General features: G+C 35.9%; 1 protein-coding gene across 4 annotated transcripts in view; it reads right to left on the reverse strand.

Moving 5' to 3' along the window:
- ADAMTS20 (ADAM metallopeptidase with thrombospondin type 1 motif 20) overlaps positions 1–20,901 on the reverse strand; it is a 194,526-nt gene that overhangs the window by 139,259 nt on the left and 34,366 nt on the right. For all 4 annotated transcript variants that reach the window (XM_068561131.1, XM_068561132.1, XM_068561129.1 and 1 more), the window contains exon 4: positions 2,313–2,572. In XM_068561131.1, the coding sequence (XP_068417232.1) occupies positions 2,313–2,572 (260 nt within the window). The remainder of the gene's footprint in view (positions 1–2,312; positions 2,573–20,901) is intronic.

Here is a 20,901-nt window from a genome sequence, read left to right on the forward strand (position 1 = left end):
ACAAGAGTCTGTCGACTCTTTCCCCAAGTTTCCATTCACCTTTAACATGGTTTACATCTACAAATATAGTTATGACCACTTTTTTCACTAATAAAATAACAATAACTGTCCAGAACCATAAAGTCTGCTGACTTTCCTGCATCCTTATCTAAACATTCAACAAAAGAGAAAAAGAATAAAGAGAGCAAAAACCTCAGGTAATTTGAAGTCATTTGAAATTTGGCCTCTGAGGAGGAAAGAAAGTATGTATAAAACCAAGACTACCTCAAAAGAGAGATTTACCCTCCTGAATTTTTCCTCCTGCCCCATCTGTATTTGGAATGTTCCTCTATTCCTCAACCTGTGGCAGTATCTCCCTGTGAATGAAAGCTTAACACAAACCAACTGACTACATCTACAAACATCTCGTCTTAACTGAAATTGGCTCTCCTAGTGGGACTAAAAATCTAGGAAATGGTATGTGCATGCACTGGTCTTCTGTTTCAAGCAATCTCAGAAGCAGATTTACTTTCCATGAAGTCAGAAGGTCGGCTTTGTCCTTGATGAACTCTGGCTTTAAAACTCCCATGGACACAAGGTACATCACAATAACTTCTAAATAGTGATTACATTGATTTTTATGTAAAATACAGATGACAAAACTTTTCAGAGGATGGCATCATCACCAAAACTGTATTATTGAGAGCTATTTGAAAATTACTCTTGTGTTCCTTGACTTCTTCTAGTCATTACCTCCAAAGCACTGATATGGGAGTTGTCACTTAACATGCTTCAAAACCTGTTGCATTTATAAAATCTAATATTTTCCTTCAGTATCTCTATCCCCTCCCCAGTTTTCTTAATGAGTATCTCCTTTAACCATTTAAAATTGCCAAGCTTATCCCACACTGTTCCATATAATTGATATAATTTCCTACATATCAATCGACATCCTCCATGTCAATGTTCTCATTAGAATCCCTTCATAATGAGCATGCCACACCCATATCTAGATAATTATACATCTAGATAATTACTTCAGATTCGGAAGTTAAAAAGTCATCAGAATAAATCTGTATGTATAGCTCTGTTGCCATTTTAAAAATTCAATTCAAGTAAACAAAAGACATCTATACTGTACAAATTTAGGAAAATCATTTTGGACCATCTCTGGTTTTTGTCTGTTACAATGTCATTTATTCCGAAAAATGTATTACTTTTATCACTTATTTACTCATTCTTTAACTAACTAATGAGTGCCCATTTCATACCAGATACTGTGTTTAGGCAGCAGAGATCATGTATTCTTAGCACTTATAAGAATTTAAGATAAAATGTTATACGTAAGGACAATAACAAAGTCTTAGGATCTTTAAGTCACAATGAACTTAACTGGCGAGTTCTTGTTAAAGGAAGTTTATAATAGCCTATATATGTGTCCTGGTCAAGTTTTTTCCACCAAGTAGGCCTGAATTCCCTACCTGTGAATAGAGATACTTCTAGCCATGAGACATGTTCCAATATCCTGGATGTGTATAAATAGGGGACCATATAATTCATCAACTAAACCAAGATACTCCTGAGAATGAGAGGTACTTTTAGTAATTACTTCAAAACAGCAGGACTTAACCCAGCAATGTCCCAGACAGTAGGTATATGTGTGTATATATGTATATGGGTGCCTATATACATGCATGTATAGGACATAGAGAGCTACCACTAACACAGAACCGGTGTTCTTTACTGGCACTAGAATTCTGTTTTAATGATACTGGCACCACCATTGCTCAAAGAGATACTAACATCAGCTCAAAAGCTCTTATAGCGACTGTGATCTTACACCCTAAATTTGCTAAAGCAGCTCTATTAGTAATAGGTTATCCTTTTATTGCCATAAATAATTTTATAACTTAAAATATCATGTGTCCCAATTTGATAGGGCGAATGCAGTAGTAGTAAAATTAGTATCCCCTCCTTCTGTGCAGAAATAAGATAAGGTTTAAAAATTCAGATTCAAAGGGCAAAAGATAAATTCTACTAAGATCTTCCCTGTCACTAGGGGGCAGAAGCCATTCATGTGATGAAGTTAAGATTCAAGCAATTTCTGTAAGTGGTTTGTTTCAAAGATTTTAGATTTTTTAGAAAACTGTCCAAGTAACAGAATGGGATACTTGCTATACACATCTATTTAAACTAAATTTCAATGAAATATTTTTGGCTTAAATATAGACAATTTGCTTACATCTAAAGTTTGGGGAAACATTTTAATTAAATGTGAAAAATATTATGTTAAACATTTTAGGAAATACAAAGGACCTATTAAGTTTACTTACAATTGACATTAGAGTTAGTACGTAGTGCTGCAAATTTTGTCCATGATGATGAACCATTTTAGCATCAGCTGTAACCATAACTTCCACGTATCTTGGATACGATAAAAAACGTTTTTTCCTGGAATGTAATTGACTTCTTTCATCTTCCAATGATATATTTTTTGAAGAGTCTCCTAAAACTATTTCCTCCTTTATATTAAGATCTTCATTCATGTTGCTGTAGTTATGAAAGGGTAAAGTGGTTTTCTTTATTTGACTTTCTGGTGGGGGAAGAATACAATAACGTGGAGTCATTAAGTTGGAGGTGACTCAAAATACTGCACAGAATAGAATAACCAAAAATATTGAATACTTACACACCTGCTTCCAATATGAAATAAAAGGACAAAAAGAAATTATTTTAAAGTGTTATACCATATTATCATAAGCATTACTACTCACAGTAATATAATGCTCACATTTTCATAGATTGCACTAACAAAACTGTATATAAGTCTTATTTTAACAGCTATGACTATTCAAAACATATATTAACCACTGGGCAGAAAATAAAAACAAATCAAGGAGAACTTATGTTTTTTTCAGTAGGTAAATTGGGTCCTCAAGCCACTGATTGCATCTAACCTCATTACAGAGAAATATTTTGTAGGATGAAACTTCATAAAATACAGAAAAGAAACATATTTTTTGTTATACAACATGTGAAGAGCACCAACAGAAAATGAACCCATATAACAATAGACGGCTTTTCAAACCCAGAAAGTCAAATGTTGATATAAATTGTATAATACTTGATTATGTAAGATACCTGATTACTTTTATTACATTTGTTTATATATAAATACAGTATTAAAACTGCTGAAACATTAGGGATTATAATGGCAACTACTTGAAGTCCTATGCATTTATAAAAGTCACTTCTAAATTCTTATTTGTGCTAATGGAAAAAAATTCATAGGCAGCATGAGTGCTTGTCCTATTTCCTTCTCTTTAAATTTATTCCTCTACTCTCTTTCTTATTTTTCTCTGGTAATTGTTTAGTGAAACTATTTAGAACAGAAAAGTGGGCCAAAGAAATCAGGTAAGAAGAAATAAAAGGTCCTGAATAGCTCATAAGGAAAACCATCAATACCACAACAATCAAGATTTAGTTGTACTATAAAGATTAGACAAAATATAAAACTATATTACAGGGGCTTCCCTGGTGGTGCAGTGGTTGAGAATCTGCCTGCCAACGCAGGGGACACGGGTTCGAGCCCTGGTCTGGGAGGATCCCACATGCTGTGGAGCAACTAGGCCCGTGAGCCACAACTACTGAGCCTGCGCGTCTGGAGCTTGTGCTCCGCAACAAGAGAGGCCGCCATAGTGAGAGGCCCACGCACCGCAATGAAGGGTAACCCCCGCTTGCCGCAACTAGAGAAAGCCCTCGCATAGAAACGAAGACCCAACACAGCCATAAATAAATTAATTAATTAATTAAAAAAAAAAAAAGAAACAAAAGTCCTTGAACAATGTTTCCACAGATGAACTACTTTTTCTAATTCTTAAAACCATCCTGCCTTTTAATGTTCTTGCTCTTAAGTTTTAAAATTTATCTCAATGGGAGATTGTGGGAACCTGGCAAACTGAAGATACATTCCTAAAACTTTGTCCTGCCATATTTTTCCTAGGGTGATTCAACCACCAAAATATCCATGACTAATTATTAGACCCTGGAGAAGATCCCTGATATATCTGATGAATACAAATCTCAGATTTATCAGAAAGAAGCTAAATATTCATGTTTTGATTTATTTTTTCATCCACTTCATTCATTCAAAATAAACTTTCATTGAGTACCTACTCTATGTCAGCAAACATTTAGAAACTGAGGCGCAAACAGCATCTAATAAGGCTTATACTCTCTTGGGAAGAGAAAAAAATTAATGAACACATATTGAAGCACTTAAAGTTACCTCAAATTTGGTTTTAACTAACAATTCAACCAAAAGACAAAAAAAGTGACTCAACCTTACCAAAATGGCTAAAGCTTAAAAGACTGATACTACCAAGTGTTGGTACAGCCATTTTGGAAAATGATCTGGCAATTTCTAAGTTAAGTTACACGTGTACCCCACGGCCCTGCAATTACAATCCTAGATACATACCTAAGAAAAGGAAAATATATGCCCACAAAACACTTGTATAAGAATGTCCATAGCATGACCAGCATAGAGACCAATGGAACAGAATAAAGAACCAAGAAATAAACCCTCACATATATGGTCAAATGATCTTTGACAAGGGTGCCAAGGACACTCCATGGGGAAAGAACAGGCTCCTCAAAAAATGGTGTTGGGAAAACTAGATATCTCCATGCAGAAGAATGAAATTTGACCTTATCTTACAACATATATAAAAATTAACTCAAAATGGATTAAGATCTAAAAGAAAGACCTAAAACTTTGAAATTCCTAAAAGAAAACAGAGGAAAAGCTTCATGACAGTGGGTTTGGCAATGATGATTTGGATGTGACACCAAAGCACAAGCAATAAATGCAAAAAATAGACAAATGTGACTACAAACTTAAAAATGTATGTGCATTAAAGAACACAATCCACAGAGTGAAAATGCAACCTATTGAATGGGAGGAGATATTTGCAAATCATATCTGATAAGGAGTTAAGCAGGTAATATACAGAAAAAAAAAAAAAAATATATATATATATATAAACTCTTACAACTCAATAAAAATAACCTGATTTCTTAAATGGTAAAAGGACTTGAATAGACATTTTACTGAAGAGAATATAAAAATGGACAACAAGCATATAAAAAAAGATGCTCAACATCACTTATCATTAGAGAAATGCAAATCAAAACTACAAACAGATATCATTTCACACCCATTAGGATGGCAGCTCTTAAAAAAAAAACAGAAAATTAGTGTCAGTGAGGATATGGAGAAATTGGAACCTTTGTGAACTGTTGATAAGATTATAAAATGGTGCAACTGCTATGGGTAACAGTATAAAAGTACCTAAAAAATTTACATATAGAACTACCGTATGATCCAGCAATTCTACATCTCAGTATATATCCAAACAAATTAAAAGCAGGGTCTTGAAGTAATAGTTGCACATCCATGTTCATTGCAGCATTATTCACAACAGCCAAAGGGTGGAAGCAACCCAAATATCTATTGATAGATAAATGCATAAATGAAATGTGGTATATGTATAAAATGGATTATTCAGCCTTAAAAAAGGAAATTATTTCATGCTCTGACATGGATGAACCTTGAGGATAGTATGCTAACTAAAAATGAGCCAACCACAAAAATATAAATCCTGTATGAGTCCACTTACAAGGTATCTAAAATAGTCAAAATCATAGAAACAAAGTTGAATGGTTAGTTACCAGGGCCTGTCAGCATCTCACTACCTGAGATAGCTCCCAAAGTCTGTCCAGCCTGGGTGCTAAGAAATCAAACATCTCACTGGCTAATAGTAAGTTAAACAACACATTTGATGAAGCACTATGTCTTAAAGGAATCAGACTGATAGTAAGTTAGAATAGATGGTTCTGTGCAGGCTGAAATAATGAAAGAAACAAATAGAATTCCAAACTGGAAAGAAAACACTGGATATAGTAATATAGCACAGAAAAAAAAAGTCTCTAGAACAAAAGAATATATAAATTTTAAATTTAAATTCAATTCTGGAGTAATTAATCAATTAAAAAAGGAAAAAATAGCCAATATCAGGATCCTATAAACATTAAGAAGATATTATAAACAACTTGATGCAAAAAAATTCAGAAATGTTTTCTAGAACATTTCTGAAAAAAATACAACTTATCAAAATTGACCCATAAGGAATTAGAAAGACTAATAGCCACATAACTTAAAAAAAATTGAACTCTAATCAAAATCCAGTCTCAAAGGGTTTCACCAGTAAATATGATTAAACATTTAAAGAAGAAATAGCTCTACTTTCTCCAATATTTTTCTAAGAATTAAAAAAAAAGAGGGAGAAAGATCCCAAACATGTTTTATGAGGATTTTAAATGACGATATATCAGAATATCTTCAAGATCTTGGTTTTTATTTTTAAAAAAGGACTCTTTAGGACACAAAATATATTAACCATAAAGACTATTCATCTGAGTAAGTTAAGACTTTGAATTTGTGTTTACCACTATGGGAGAAGGAGAAGGTATCTGCAATAAATATAAATAAAGGGCTTGAGGAGTCAAGATGGCAGTGTGGAAAGACGCAGAGTTCGTATCTCCCCACAATTAGGGTGCCTGCCGGATGCTGGTAGGGGACCCCGATGCCCAAAGAGACAGGAAGAACCCCCAAGCAAACTGGTAGGACGTGGGGGCACTGAGCAGGGAGGAGAAGTGGAGGCCAGACAGAACCAGTGCCTCTGAGGGGTGACTGAGAGGGGGGAGGGGTTCCCACGCCTGGAGGGACCCTCAGGGGCTTGGATTGGGGGGAACAGACCCAGCGTCTCCCCTGCCCAATCGGCCAGGTAAGTCTGCCCAGCTCTCGGGCCCGGTCCTATGCCCTCAGAGGTCCCCTCCTGCCTGGGTTGGTCCTGGGGGCATAGAAGGGAGGACAGGAGAGAACAGGAGAGGCAGGAGGGAGGGGCTCTCCAGGACCAGAGGAGCAGGAAAGGAGTGGAGGGCATTTGCCCCACCCAATCAGGCATGGGGTGCCTGTTGAGTTCCCAGGCCAGTCCCCCACCCTCCAAAGCCCCTCCAGGCCACGTGGGTCCTGGGAGCATAGGAGGGCGGCCAGGGAGATCAGGAGAGGTAGGTGGGAGGGGTCCTCCAGGACAGGCGGAGCAGGAGAGGAGCGGAGGGCATTTTCCCCACCCACTCGAGCCCAGGAAGCCTACTGGGCTCCCTGGTAGGGTCCCCCACCCTCTGAGACCAGAGGTAGGGGGGCACACCTGGGCCTCTTCTGTTCTGTTGAGCCTAAGCCCCACCCCCCCACACCCCAACCCACCCCTGCCATTTCTAGCCCTGTGGGTACTAAGCATATGCCCCGCCCACTGCCCAAACCTCACCCCTGCTTAGGCCCTGCCCTCCACAGCCAAGGCCTTTTCGACTTTTTCATTTTCCTCCTCTTCTTTTTTACTATTGTGGTTTTGTTTTACCTTCTGGTTGTTGTTTCATCTATATTTTTATTTTTATATTTTTTTCTAACGTAGCTGGGTATTTTTTTGCACCCCCGCGTGGCTTGCAGGATCTTCATTCACGAGCTGGGGGTCAGGCAGAAGCTCCTGTGGTGGGAGCTCCAAGTCCAAACCACTGGACTACCAGAGAACCTCAGACCCCAGGGAATATTCATTGGAGTGAGGTCTCCTGGAGGTCCTCATCTCAGCACCAAGATCCAGCTCTACCCAACAGCCTACACACTCCAGGGTTTGAAGCCTCAGGCCAAACAACCATTAAGACAGGAACACAATCCCACTCATTAAAAAAAAGGAAAAAAAATAAAATTAGACAGCAAAAAAATATGTCACAGCTGAAGGAGCAAGGTAAAAATCTGCAAGACAAAATAAATGAATAATAGGCAATCTGCCTGAAAAACAATTCAGAGTAATGATAGTAAAGATGATCCAGAATCTCGGAAAAAGAATGGAGGCACGGATGGAGAAAATACAAGAAATGTTTAACAAAGATCTAGAAGAACTAAAGAACAAGCAAACAGAGATGAACAACAAAATAACTGAAATGAAAAATACACTAGAAGGAATCAATAACAGAATAACTGAGGCAGAAGAAAGAATAGGTGAGCTGGAAGACAAAATGGTGGAAATATCTGGTGAGGAGCAGAACAAAGAAAAAAAAGAGAAAGAATTGAAGACAATCTCGGAGACCTCTGGGACAACACTGAACGCACCAACATTCGAATTATGGGGTCCCAGAAGAAGAGAAAAAGAAAGGGTCTGAGAAAATATTTGAAGAGATTATAGTAGAAAACTTCCCTAACATGGGAAAGGAAATAGTCACCCAAGGGCAGGAAACACAGAGAGTCCCATACAGGATAAACCCTAGGAGAAACACACCAAAGCACATATTAATCAAACTAACAAAAATTAAATTGAAAGAAAAAATATTAAAAGCAGCAAGGGAAAAACAAAAAATAACATACAAGAGAATCCCCATAAGGTATCAGCTGATTTTTCAGCAGAAACTCTGCAGGCCAGAAGGGAGTGGCAGGATATACTTAAAGTGATGAAAGGGAAAAAACCTACAACCAAGACTACTCTACCCGTCAAGGATCTCACTCAGATTCGACGGAGAAATCAAAAGATTTTCAGACAAGCAAAAGTTAAGAGAATTCAGCACCACCAAACCAGCCTTACAACAAATGCTAAAGAAACTTCTCTAGGCGGGAAACACAGGAGAAGAAAAAGACTCACAAAAACAAACCCAAAACAACCAAGAAAATGGAAATAGGAACAAACATATTGATAATAACCTTGAATGTAAATGGATTAAATGCCCCAACCAAAAGACACAGACTGGCTGAATGGATACAAAAAGAAGACCCACATATATGCTGTCTACAAGAGACCCACTTCAAAGTGAAAGGATGGAAAAAGATATTCCATGCAAATGGAAATCAAAAGAAAGCTGCAGTAGCAATACTCATATCAGATAAAATAGACTTTACAATAAAGACTGTTACAAGAGATAAGAAAGGACACTACATAATGATCAAGGGATCAATCCAAGAAGAAGATATAACAGTTATAAGTGTTTATGCACCCAACATAGGAGCACCTCAACATAAGGCAAATGCTAACAACCATGAAAGGGGAAATCGACAGTAACACAATAATAGTAGGGGACTTTAACACCCCACCTTCACCAATGGGCAGATCATCCAAACAGAAAATAAATAAGGAAACACAAGCTTTAAGTGACACATTAGACCAGATGGACTTAATTGATATTTATAGGACATTCCATCCAAAAACAACAGAATACACTTTTTTCTCAAGTGCTCATGGAACATTCTCCAGGATAGATCATATCTTAGGCCACATATCAAGCCCTGGAAAATTTAAGAAAATTGAAATCGTATCAAGCATCTTTTCTGACCACAACGTTATGAGATTTGAAATTAATTAGAGGAAAAACACTGTAAAAACCACAAATACATGGATGTTAAACAGTGCACCACTAAATAACCAAGAGATCACTGAAGAAATCAAAGAAGAAATTAAAAAATACCTAGAAACAAATGAGACAAAAACACAACGACCCAAAACCTATGGGACACAGTAAAAGCAGTTCTAAGAAGGAAGTTTATAGCAATTCAATCTCACAACAAGAAACAAGAAAAATCTCAAATAAATAATCTAACCTTACACTAAAAGCAACTAGAGAAAGAAGAGCAAACAAAACACAAAGTCAGTAGAAGGAAAGAAATCATAAAGATCAGAGCAGAAATAAATGAAATAGAAACGAAGAAAACAATAGCAAAGATCAATAAAACTAAAAGCTGGTCCTTTGAGAAGATAAAAAAAAATTGATAAACCCTTAGCCAGACTCATCAAGAAAAAAAGGGAGAGCAAATCAATAACATTAGAAATGAAAAGGAGAAATCACAACTGACACCGCAGAAATACAAAGGATTATAAGAGACTACTGCAAACAACTATATGCCAATAAAATGGACAACCACGAAGAAATGGACAAATTCTTGGAAAGGTACAATTTTCCAAGACTGAATCAGGAAGAATTAGAAAATATAAACAGACCTATCAAAAGTAATGAAATTGAAACTGTAATTAAAAATATTCCAACAAACAAAAGCCCAGGACCAGATGGCTTCACAGGTGGATTCTATCAAACAATTAAAGAAGAGCTAACACTGACACCTCTCAAACTCTTCCAAAATTTGCAGAGGGAGGAACACTCCCAAATTCATTCTAAGAAGCCACCATCACCCTGATACCAAAACCAGAAAAAGATATCACAAAAAAAGAAAGTTGTAGACCAATATCACTTATGAACATAGACGCAGAAATCCTGAACAAAATATTAGCAAACAGAATCCAACAACATATTAAAAGGATCATACACCATGATCAAGTGGGATTTATCCCAGGAATGCAAGGATTCTTCAATATACACAAATCAATCAATGTGATACACTATATCAACAAATTAAGGGGAAAAAAAATATGATCATCTCAATAGATGCAGAAAAAGCTTTTGACAAAATTCAACACCCATTTATGATAAAAACTCCCCAGAAAATGGGCACAGAGGGAACCAACCTCAACATAATAAAGGCAATACATGACAAACCCACAGCAAACACCATACTCAATGGTGAAAAACTGAAAGCATTTCCACTAAGATCAGGAACAAGACAAGGAGGTCCACTCTCCCCACTCTTATTCAACATAGTTTTGGAAGTCCTAGCCATGGCAATCAGAGAAGAAAAAGAAATAAAAGGAATACAAATTGGAAAAGAAGAAGTAAAACTGTCACTGTTCGCAGATGACACGATACTATACATGGATAATCTTAAAGATGCCACCAGAAAACTACTAGAACTAAACAATGAATTTGATAAGGTTTCAGGATACAAAATTAAATGCACAGAAATCTCTGGCATTCCTATACAATAATGATGAAAAATCAGAAAAAGAAATTAAGGAAACAATCTCATTTAACATTGCAACAAAAAGAATAAAATACCTAGGAATAAACCTACCTAAGGAGGTGAAAGACCTGTACTCAGAAAACTCTAAAACACTGATGAAAGAAATCACCAGATGACATAAACAGATGGAAAAATATGCCATGTTCTTGGATTGGAAGAATCAATATTGTGAAAATGCCTATATGACCCAAAGCAATCTACAGATTCAATGCAATACCTATCAAACTACCAACAGCAATTTTCACAGGACTAGAACAAAAAATTTTACAATTCGTATGGAAACAAAAAAGACCCCAAATAGCCAAAGCAATTTTGATAAAGAAAAATGGAGCTGGAGGAATCAAGCTCCCCAACCTCAAACTATACTACAAAGCTACAGTAATCAAGACAATATGGTACTGGCACAAAAACAGAAATATAGATCAATTGTACAGGATAGAAAGCCCAGAGATAAACCTACGCATATATGGTCACCTAATATATGACAAGGAGGCAAGAACACACAAAGGAGAAAAGACAGACTCTTCAATAATTGGTGCTGGGAAAACTGGACAGCTACATGTAAAAGAATGAAATTAGAACACTACCTAACACCATACACAAAAATAAACTCCAAATGGATTACAGACCTAAATGTAAGACCAGACACTATAAATCTCAGAGAAAAACATAGGAAAAACACTCTTTGACATAAACCACAGCAAGATTTTTTTTGACCCACCTTCTAGAGTAATGGAAATAAAAACAAAAATAAACAAATTGGACCTAATTAAACTTAAAAGCTTTTGCACAGCAGAGGAAACCATAAACAAGACGAAAAGACAACCCTCAGAATGGGAGAAAATATTTGCAAATGAGTCAACGGACAGAGGATTAATCTCCAAAATATATAAACAGCTCATGCAGCTCAATATTAAAGAAACAAACAACCCAATCCAAAAATGGGCAGAAGACCTAAATAGACATTTCACCAAGGAAGACATACAGATGGCCAAGAGGTACATGAAAAGATGCTCAACATCACTAATATCAGAGAAATGCAAATCAAAACTACAATGAGGTATCACCTCACACCGGTCAGAATGGCCATTATCAAAAAATCTAGAAAAAATAAATGCTGGAAAAGGTGTGGTGAAAAAAGGAACCCTCCTGGACTGCTGGTGGGAATGTAAATTGATACAACCACTATGGAGAACAGTATGGAGGTGCCTTAAAAAACTAAAAATAGAACTACCATAGGACCCAGAAATCCCACTACTGGGCATATACCCTGAGAAAACCATAATTCAAAAAGAGACATGTACCACAATGTTCACTGCAGCACTATTTACAATAGCCAGGACATGGAAGCAACCTAAATGTCAATCTACAGATGAATGGATAAAGAAGATGTGGCACATACATACAATGGAATATTACTCAGCCATAAAAAGAAACAAAAGTGAGTTATTTGTAGTGAGGTGGATGTACTTAGATTCTGTCATACAGAGTGAAGTAAGTCAGAAAGAGAAAAACAAATACCATATGCTAACACATATATATGGAATCTGAAAAAAAAAATGGTTTTGAAGAACCTAGGGGCAGGACAGGAATAAAGACATAGACATAGAGAATGGACTGAGGATACAGGGGAGGAGGGGGAAGCTGGGGCAAAATGAGAGTAGAATCGATATATATACACTACCGAATGTAAAATAGTTAGCTAGTGGGAAGCAGCAGCATAGCACAGGGAAATCAGCTTGGTGCTTTGCAATGACCTAGAGGGGTGGGACAGGGAGGGTGAGAGGGACGCTCAAGAGGGAGGGGATATGGGGATAAATGTATACATATAGCTGATTCACTTTGTTGTACAACAGAAGCTAACACAGTATTGCGAAGCAATTATACTCTAATAAAGATCTATTAAAAAAATAAATAAAGGGCTTATATGCAGATTATATAATTAACCACTGCAAATAAGAAATAAGACAAAAATAAGGGAGACTTGAATACCTCACAAAAGACAAAAGTCAAAGGCAATAAATATATGAAAACAGTGCCAAAAAATTATCGATAATCAGGGAAATGCACATTAAAACACAATGAAACTTGACTATTTACCGTCCCAAATGGCTAAAATGAAAAATATTGAAAATAACAAGGCATGGTAATATAATGTTATTACCATGAGCCTCTCGTATACTGCTGGAGACAGTGAAAAGTGGCATATTCACTTTGGAAAATTTCAGTGGGGCAAGAAGGAACTGGGATAGGTCACATAGCTTCATGCAAAAAAGGATATAATTATTATTTACTTTTAATATCAGCAAGTATCAGGTGTGTATATATACAACTGTCAAAATAACCACATTACCAAAGGAAAAAGATACTCAGTAGAACTTCTAATTTCAAAAGGGTGGGGGATGACTTAAGAAAAGAAAACTCAGCAAAAGTAAGGAAATGGAGAAAAAAGAAATCAGAATATCATTAATATGAAATACAAATAACACAATATACTGGTTATTATAAGCTGAGTACAGATGACCCTTGAACATCATGGGTATGAGCTGTGTGGGTCCACTTATACGTGGATGTTTTTCAATAAATAGGTACTATAGTACTATGACCTGCAGTTGGTTGAATCCACGGGTGCAGAACCACAGATATGGAGAGCCAACTATAAAGATACAGGCGGATTTTCCACTGAGCGGGGGTCAGCACCCCAAACCCCCACCTTGTTCAAGGATCAGCTGTACATTTCTGACAAATTTATTTGTATTAACTAATTTAATAGTGGCATACAAAATAAGTACTATTGTTAATTCCATTTTATAAATGAGGAATCTACAATATAAACAGATTAGAGAACTCACATAAACAGTTAATCATTGATAAAGCTGAAAATGAAAACAGATAAAACTAACTAAATAGTTCATATCATAATAAACGTAGTTTAAATTTGCCTATCAAAAAGCAAAAGCTTGTAGAAATGGGTTAGTAAAATCCAGCCCTATGTAACTAATAAGTAGCACATCTAAGATTTAAATCCTGGGGATCTGGCTCCAGAGTCAGCAGTTTTAACCACTAAAACATACTGCTTGACAATGAAGGTTAAAGGAAAAAAGAAAGAAAACCATAATTTAACAACAAATACAGTGTTATCAGTACAGATCTCAAGAGTTTAATCTCTATAGCAAATGAAATAATGATAAGAATATTCTAGGGCTTCCCTGGTGGCGCAGTGGTTGAGAATCTGCCTGCCGATGCAGGGGACACGGGTTCGAGCCCTGGTCTGGGAGGATCCCACATGCCACGGAGCAACTGGGCCCGTGTGCCACAACTACTGAGCCTGTGCGTCTGGAGCCTGTGTTCCGCAACGGGAGAGGCCGCGATAGTGAGAGGCCCGCGCACCGCGATGAAGAGCGGCCCCCGCTTGCTGCAACTAGAGAAAGCCCTCGCACAGAAACGAAGACCCAACACAGCCATAAATAAATAAATAAATAAAATTTTTTTAAAAAAATGTAAATTGTGTCCAAAAAAAAAAGAATATTCTAGAGGACTGTCAAAATTATTGAATAATTTAGAAGAACTTTAATTTCATAGTTCAACACACAACAGTATGAATCTATTTTGTCACTATAAGTGAGAAAAGTGGAAAAACTTAAATACAACGTGTTTTTACATAGCTTAAAAGCTAAAAGATATATACTTTAAGAAATATCTATGGATGTAATAACACTACATTAAAAGCAAAGCAATGACAAACATGACATTCAGAATGATGCCTCAAGTGAGGGAAGGTAGGTGGATGAATGAGAGGGTGGGTGACAGCGGAACTGTGTGGCCATGTATGAGTTGTTATCCAAGTCCTATATTTCGTATTGGTTCATATCTTCATGACTTGCTTTATAGTATTAACAAGTTCTTAACAAACAGTAATTTACAAAACTAACTGCCATTAATAGGACAGCTCTCATCACTATCATACAGTATTGTTTTGGTAATGCTAAAGCAGTAAGACAATAAAATGAAATATACAGAATGAATATTAGGGAGAAAGCTTTCTTCACTATTGTTTTGATTTGATTTTGCACATATAATTTTGCAAAGACAAATGGCTTTGGTAACTAAAAAAACCAAGAGACGCAACTTAAAACTTTTAAAACCAAGAATCCTCAGCACAGGAATAATTCAACAACAGAATGTTATGCAGCTGTGAAAAAAAAAAAAAGAATGAGGTCTATGTGGTTTTATAAGGAAGGATGTTCATGATGCTTTTTTAAGTAAAAAGTGTAAGTGGCAGAACAATATGAATAGTATGTTCTCATTTCTGTGAAAACAAACTTTCACAAAATATTGATATATACTCATAAAATTTTATAAAATGAGCCAAAAAGATATGGAAGTATATACCTCAAACTTTTAGCACTGGTCATATGGATAGGTGTGACTGAACAACTATTAAATTCTTTCATTAAATCTCAGTGCCCTTTAAATCATTACAATGAATTTGTTTACTGTTTATTTTAATTACAATATTATTTTTTAAAACAGTATCTATAACTATTTTATAGGCTAAATGTTTTATCTCATTACCTTTTTTCTGATATTTATACTTAAGCAGTATAACAAATAATGATAACGTAACCTTTCCAAATACCCTAAATAAATGGGCATTATTCAAAGCTCATTTGCCAATTCAATTACATTATTTCTATGCAATGCTCGTCTTTCTATGTTCCATTGACTCAAATGTTTAAACAACGTCTTGTCCTTTATTAATAACAAGTATATTGTGACCCAAAACTAATTTAGACCAAACCACCACATCTCAAACATCATGCAACAATGATAATCTACTTACTAGAACATAAAATACTTAAAATTACATCAGTGAATATAACCCTTAAAACAGCATAGTGTATTCTAGAATGCAAGGAGATTAAGTTATAATCTATAAGAATATAAACTACTAAAAAATTTGTCAAACAATAATGAAATTAGAAGCCCATAATTTGACTTGAATGTCTTACTGGCACCTCATACTCAAAATATATAAAAATGAGGTAATTTTCTTTTCCCATTCCTGGTTTCCCCATTTGTATTAATGTGAGCAATAACTTCCAAATACTATACTGACACTAAACTGTACACCACCATTGTGCTCTTCCTATCCTTCCTTTACCCTTTGCATCTGGTCACCAAGTTTTGCCACTTCCCCTTCAAAATGCTCCCCGTATTGCTCCTGTTGGCAACAATATTGTTGCCTCTAACTTCATTCAGGTCTTTCTCACTTTAGAGCAACACTGTTGGAATCATAAATGCAAAATAAGAATCAAAGAGTCTCCAAATGGTCCCACCATCTTCAATCTCTTCTCCCTCCCATTCATCCTTCAGTGGTATCCAAAAAGATTAATTTTTAGAAACATCTCTTTTATCTCACCCTTATTCAAGGAATTACAATGGACCCTCATCGCCCATAAGATGAAGTCCAAGCCCCTGCCCATCAGCCTACCACTAAACACCGTCATCCCCACTACCATCAAGCTATACCCTCCCTAAAGCCTGGGAACACTGCTGGGTAATGTGTTCTGCCCTTTGTATGTGCTCAACAAATGTTCATGGAAAGAAGGGAAAAGGATTAGGAGAAAGAAAATGAGGATGATAGAAAGTTGGGGGTGAGATGGAAAAAAGGAAGACACAAGGAGAGAGACAGAAGAAAGGAATACGCTGAGGAACAAGACAAAAGATTTATCAGACCAGAACATCAGAGAAGGGGTAATACTAATCATGATGTACAGCAGCAGCTATTCAAAGACAAGAGAGATTGCCTTTGACTTTCCTAATATCAAGTACAACATTCACTCCAGTCTCTGTGCTGAGGCTGGAATTGATACTCATGCTCTGTATTTGACCAGATGAGTAAACAAATTTTATACTTCTCCAATAGCACCTAACCATCCATTTAAAAAATGATGGCATGAAATCAAATGAAGCTTAGTCTAGACCATCAACATTTCAAACTACCTGTTAAATACCCAGTAGCACTCCCAGCTCAAAGAACTGGGTGTGCCTTGAAATAAAGGATGACCATAGCAGGTATACTGTGAAATCTAAATTATATTTTCTCATGGTTTAAACTGTTTTCTGGATCTATTAAATGTCCTATGTTGCAACCCTATTGAGTTTTCTTATTAATACAACTAGCAGCAATAATGGCAAACATAATACTCAATGACTGCTTACAATGTACCAGGTACTTATACATTTCACATAAATTATCTTATTATGAACAATAACTTTATAAGGTAGGTATTGTGATTATCTTCACTTTATATATGAAGAAAGTGAGGACCAGGAGGGTCAAGTAAACTGCCCAGGCTAACATAGCTTATAAATATAATTCCAGAACATATTTTTTAATAGTAGCATTCCATAACATAAAAAGTTATAAAAATCTATAGCTCTCTGATTTGTCAATATTAGAAATCTCAACCACTATTATAGAATTGTGGCACTTAGATTATGAAATATTTTATAGTGCTTTATTTAAAAGCAGTTCACAAGTTAATAATTAGAACTCCACCTACTAGTAATAAATATGCAGAAGATTATGGACTTGCCTGTGGCCAGCTGAAACCTGAAATATAAAAGAATCATTACTCATTAGTCCTCATTGCATCCCTGAATCAGCTACTATTACAGTACACTTTTTAAAACAGAGATGTGACACAGGTTACATAAAATTTCAACAGCCACCAACTAAATAAGTGGCATAACAAAGAGATGAATTCATATTTCCTCAATATCAATTATTACATCTGAATTCCACATCACATGACTCTTCTAAAAGTCATATGTGGGTAATACATGCAGAATGTTAAGAATTTAGTAGCCAAGGTCATAATGGAAAATCCTGCCTCCTACAAAATTAAAAGAGGAACTAGCTAGTCATATTAATGAAAATACAGGGTCTAGTCTTCTTTGCATTACAGAATCATAGAGTTGAGCCAAGATTTGGATATAAAGGGATTTAGCTTGACCTTGCATAGACTTGAGACAGACCTGGTACTGTCATTTTACTCTACTGGCCCTCAGAGAGAAGAAAAGAGGGCACTGGAAACCCCCATATTACTCCCATTAATCCTATATCCAGCAAGAAATTCTAGTTCCTTCTGCTATGTGTGCTGACAGGGCAAAGGGCACACTGGTCAAATATTACAGAGTAAATACCCTTTCTTCTTCCATATTCTCAAGAAGTCAACCCTAGGGGCTTACTCTAAAGGTATAGAAGACTATTTCCCTAACAAGCTGATCAAGGATTCTTGCATAGATCAAGAGCTGAGGGACTTCCCTGGTGGTCCAGTGGCTAAGACTCGGCACTCCCAATGCAGGGGGCCCAGGTTCAATCCCTGGTCAGGGAATTAGATCCCACGTGCTGCAACTAAGAGTTCGCATGCCACAGCTAAAGATCCCGCACATGCTGCAACTAAAGATCCCACATGCTGCAACTAAGACCTGGTGCAGTCAAATAAATAAATAATTTTTTTTTTTTAAAGAGTTGAAAACAGGCACGTATTCATTCATAAATTCAAAACCTTTAAGTTTTTTTTAATGGAAAGGAATACACACCAGTTGTCTCTTTTCAGCTTTTGGCATCCCAACCTCTACACTTGATGGTTATAAAAGAGGAACACTTGTATTGCCCTTTGCATTTTGTGCCTTTTCGCATCTTCAAATCCTATCCCTTATCAGAAATTCTAAGCAAAGTGAGACTAAGACAAACTAACCAACCAACACAAATATCAGAAGAATTTAGATGGACAATTACATATATAACAATGTGATATTCCTACTCCATTACTGCCTTGAAAAGGTGTTTGAAAATCGTATCAATGAGTTAAACTTATACCCTAGGAACTGAACATGTAAATGAAATGTATCACTTCATTCTTTAAAGAAAAATTAGTTACTCAGAATTCATGCTGAACACTACATATCACATTGATATGTAGTGAGTTTATTTTGCAAGGGTGCAGGGCTGCTAAAATTAGAATATAGCATAACGCTATTAAAATGGACACCAGTACGGAATTCTACCTTATCAATCTTATTTTCTTGTTTTCAGATGAGCCTTCATGGCAAGCCACTCCTAAACCACATCCACTTACTATTAGTTAACAGTAGATAACATAACTCCCTCTGTTTTTCAAACTTTGCATGAGTTGCTCCTAGAGCTCGGTCTTCCCACATTATCTGACAATCTGGTTCATGTGGAATCATTCCAGAACTGCCTTGGGGTAATTTTAAGTACTAAGCATTCTAAAACACCTCCCAAAGTGCAAAGTTAGTTCAAAGTAGGCACTTATATAAGCATTACGCCCTATTTGCTCTATCAATTCAAGTATTGATATAACACTATTTTCTACACTATTACTAAATAACTCATTAAAATCTTAGATGAGCACTTCCTTTTGTGTTATTAACTATAATTTATGTCTTCGATATTTTTGGAAAATAAAGTTATAACTCATAAAAATCCAAAATGTAATCTAAGGTTATACTTTAACTCATTCTTTATTCCAGTGCTACTCTGGTCATTACAGTTTATTTCTTAAAATATATATCTACTTCTCCTGACTAAAATTCCTGAAACAGCTTTGACTGAAAATAGAATTCTTATATGAAATATTCTTTGAACCTTTAATATTTGCTTGAAAGATTTTTTAAAATAAGGACTATTAAAGGTGTTTTCCAAAGTAAATATAACACTGAAAAACTTAGAGATACAATTAAAAGATAGTCATTAAATGAATATAAAATGTTAAAAATTAAAATTTTATGTGATATCTTAATAGATATTATGGAATCAGTTTTTATTCACATTGCTTTTGTAAAAGCTTCTATTAAGTCCAGTATTTGTAGTTTTTGACAAAAGTGGGAAAAAATCCAACTTTGAAATTAGATAGATTGAACTCATATTTTCAAGCAGGTATTTTATTTTATGCTACACCTCAGAATTTAACACATCACCACTTTCTGAAAGAATGTTTCCATCAATCTTACACCAGGAAGTGACTGTAACATCCAGGTACATATGTATTTATGCAAAAGAAGTTGCAAACTTCAGCCTGACAGATCAGAGTGGGAAGGGAGTTTTTCACTTCAGTTTTCTGGCTCTCTTCCAAGGAAGAAAAGCCCAAGGAAGAAGCCTTCTTGGGGTAGATCCAGAGATCTGGATGTTCTCCACATGTAACAGTGTATCTGTCACTGACCTGGCCATTGGCCCAACTTTCACTCCGGCAGTAATGATCTTCACAAATAGTGGAACACAGGCTGAGACCAGCCAAGAACATGGCCCATCCTTGTGCAGTTTTCCCCTACATTTGTACTCATTGTGAGAGCAGCCCAGTCTCATGTCTCAATGTCTTTAAGCAGGGCTGCTTTTGAATGCTGCAATTCTGAATTGGATTTTAATTGCAAATAATTAGAATCTTGCACCCTCTTCATGAGGAAAGCATAATGTGACTCAACAGTAGCAAGCCAAAGATAAAAATTTACTTCACTAAGCATTAGCAGTTAAGTCATGTGTTTGGTAGACCAAAAGAAAACTGTAAAATGAGCTACCTGGCTGATTAGTAATCTAATAGCTTAGATAGAAAAGTTTACATTTACTGCGCTCCACAAACCTATTGACTTATTGACTTCTCTCCTTTACCTGCTGAGTAAATCTAAAAGAATATCAAGTGTATAAAACAAAAATGATTCTACAGCTCATATTCCATGGTCCATCATTTTTATCATTCTTTTCAATAGGCCCTCATATTCCTTGCTCTTTTCTATGCAAAAATGGAAAAAATTACAAACCATATTCATTCATGAACATAGATATAGAAAGTCTGAAGAAAATATTAGCAAACCTAGTCTGATAA

Source organism: Eschrichtius robustus, chromosome 13 (assembly GCF_028021215.1).
Source record: "Eschrichtius robustus isolate mEscRob2 chromosome 13, mEscRob2.pri, whole genome shotgun sequence".
NCBI lineage: Eukaryota > Metazoa > Chordata > Mammalia > Artiodactyla > Eschrichtiidae > Eschrichtius > Eschrichtius robustus.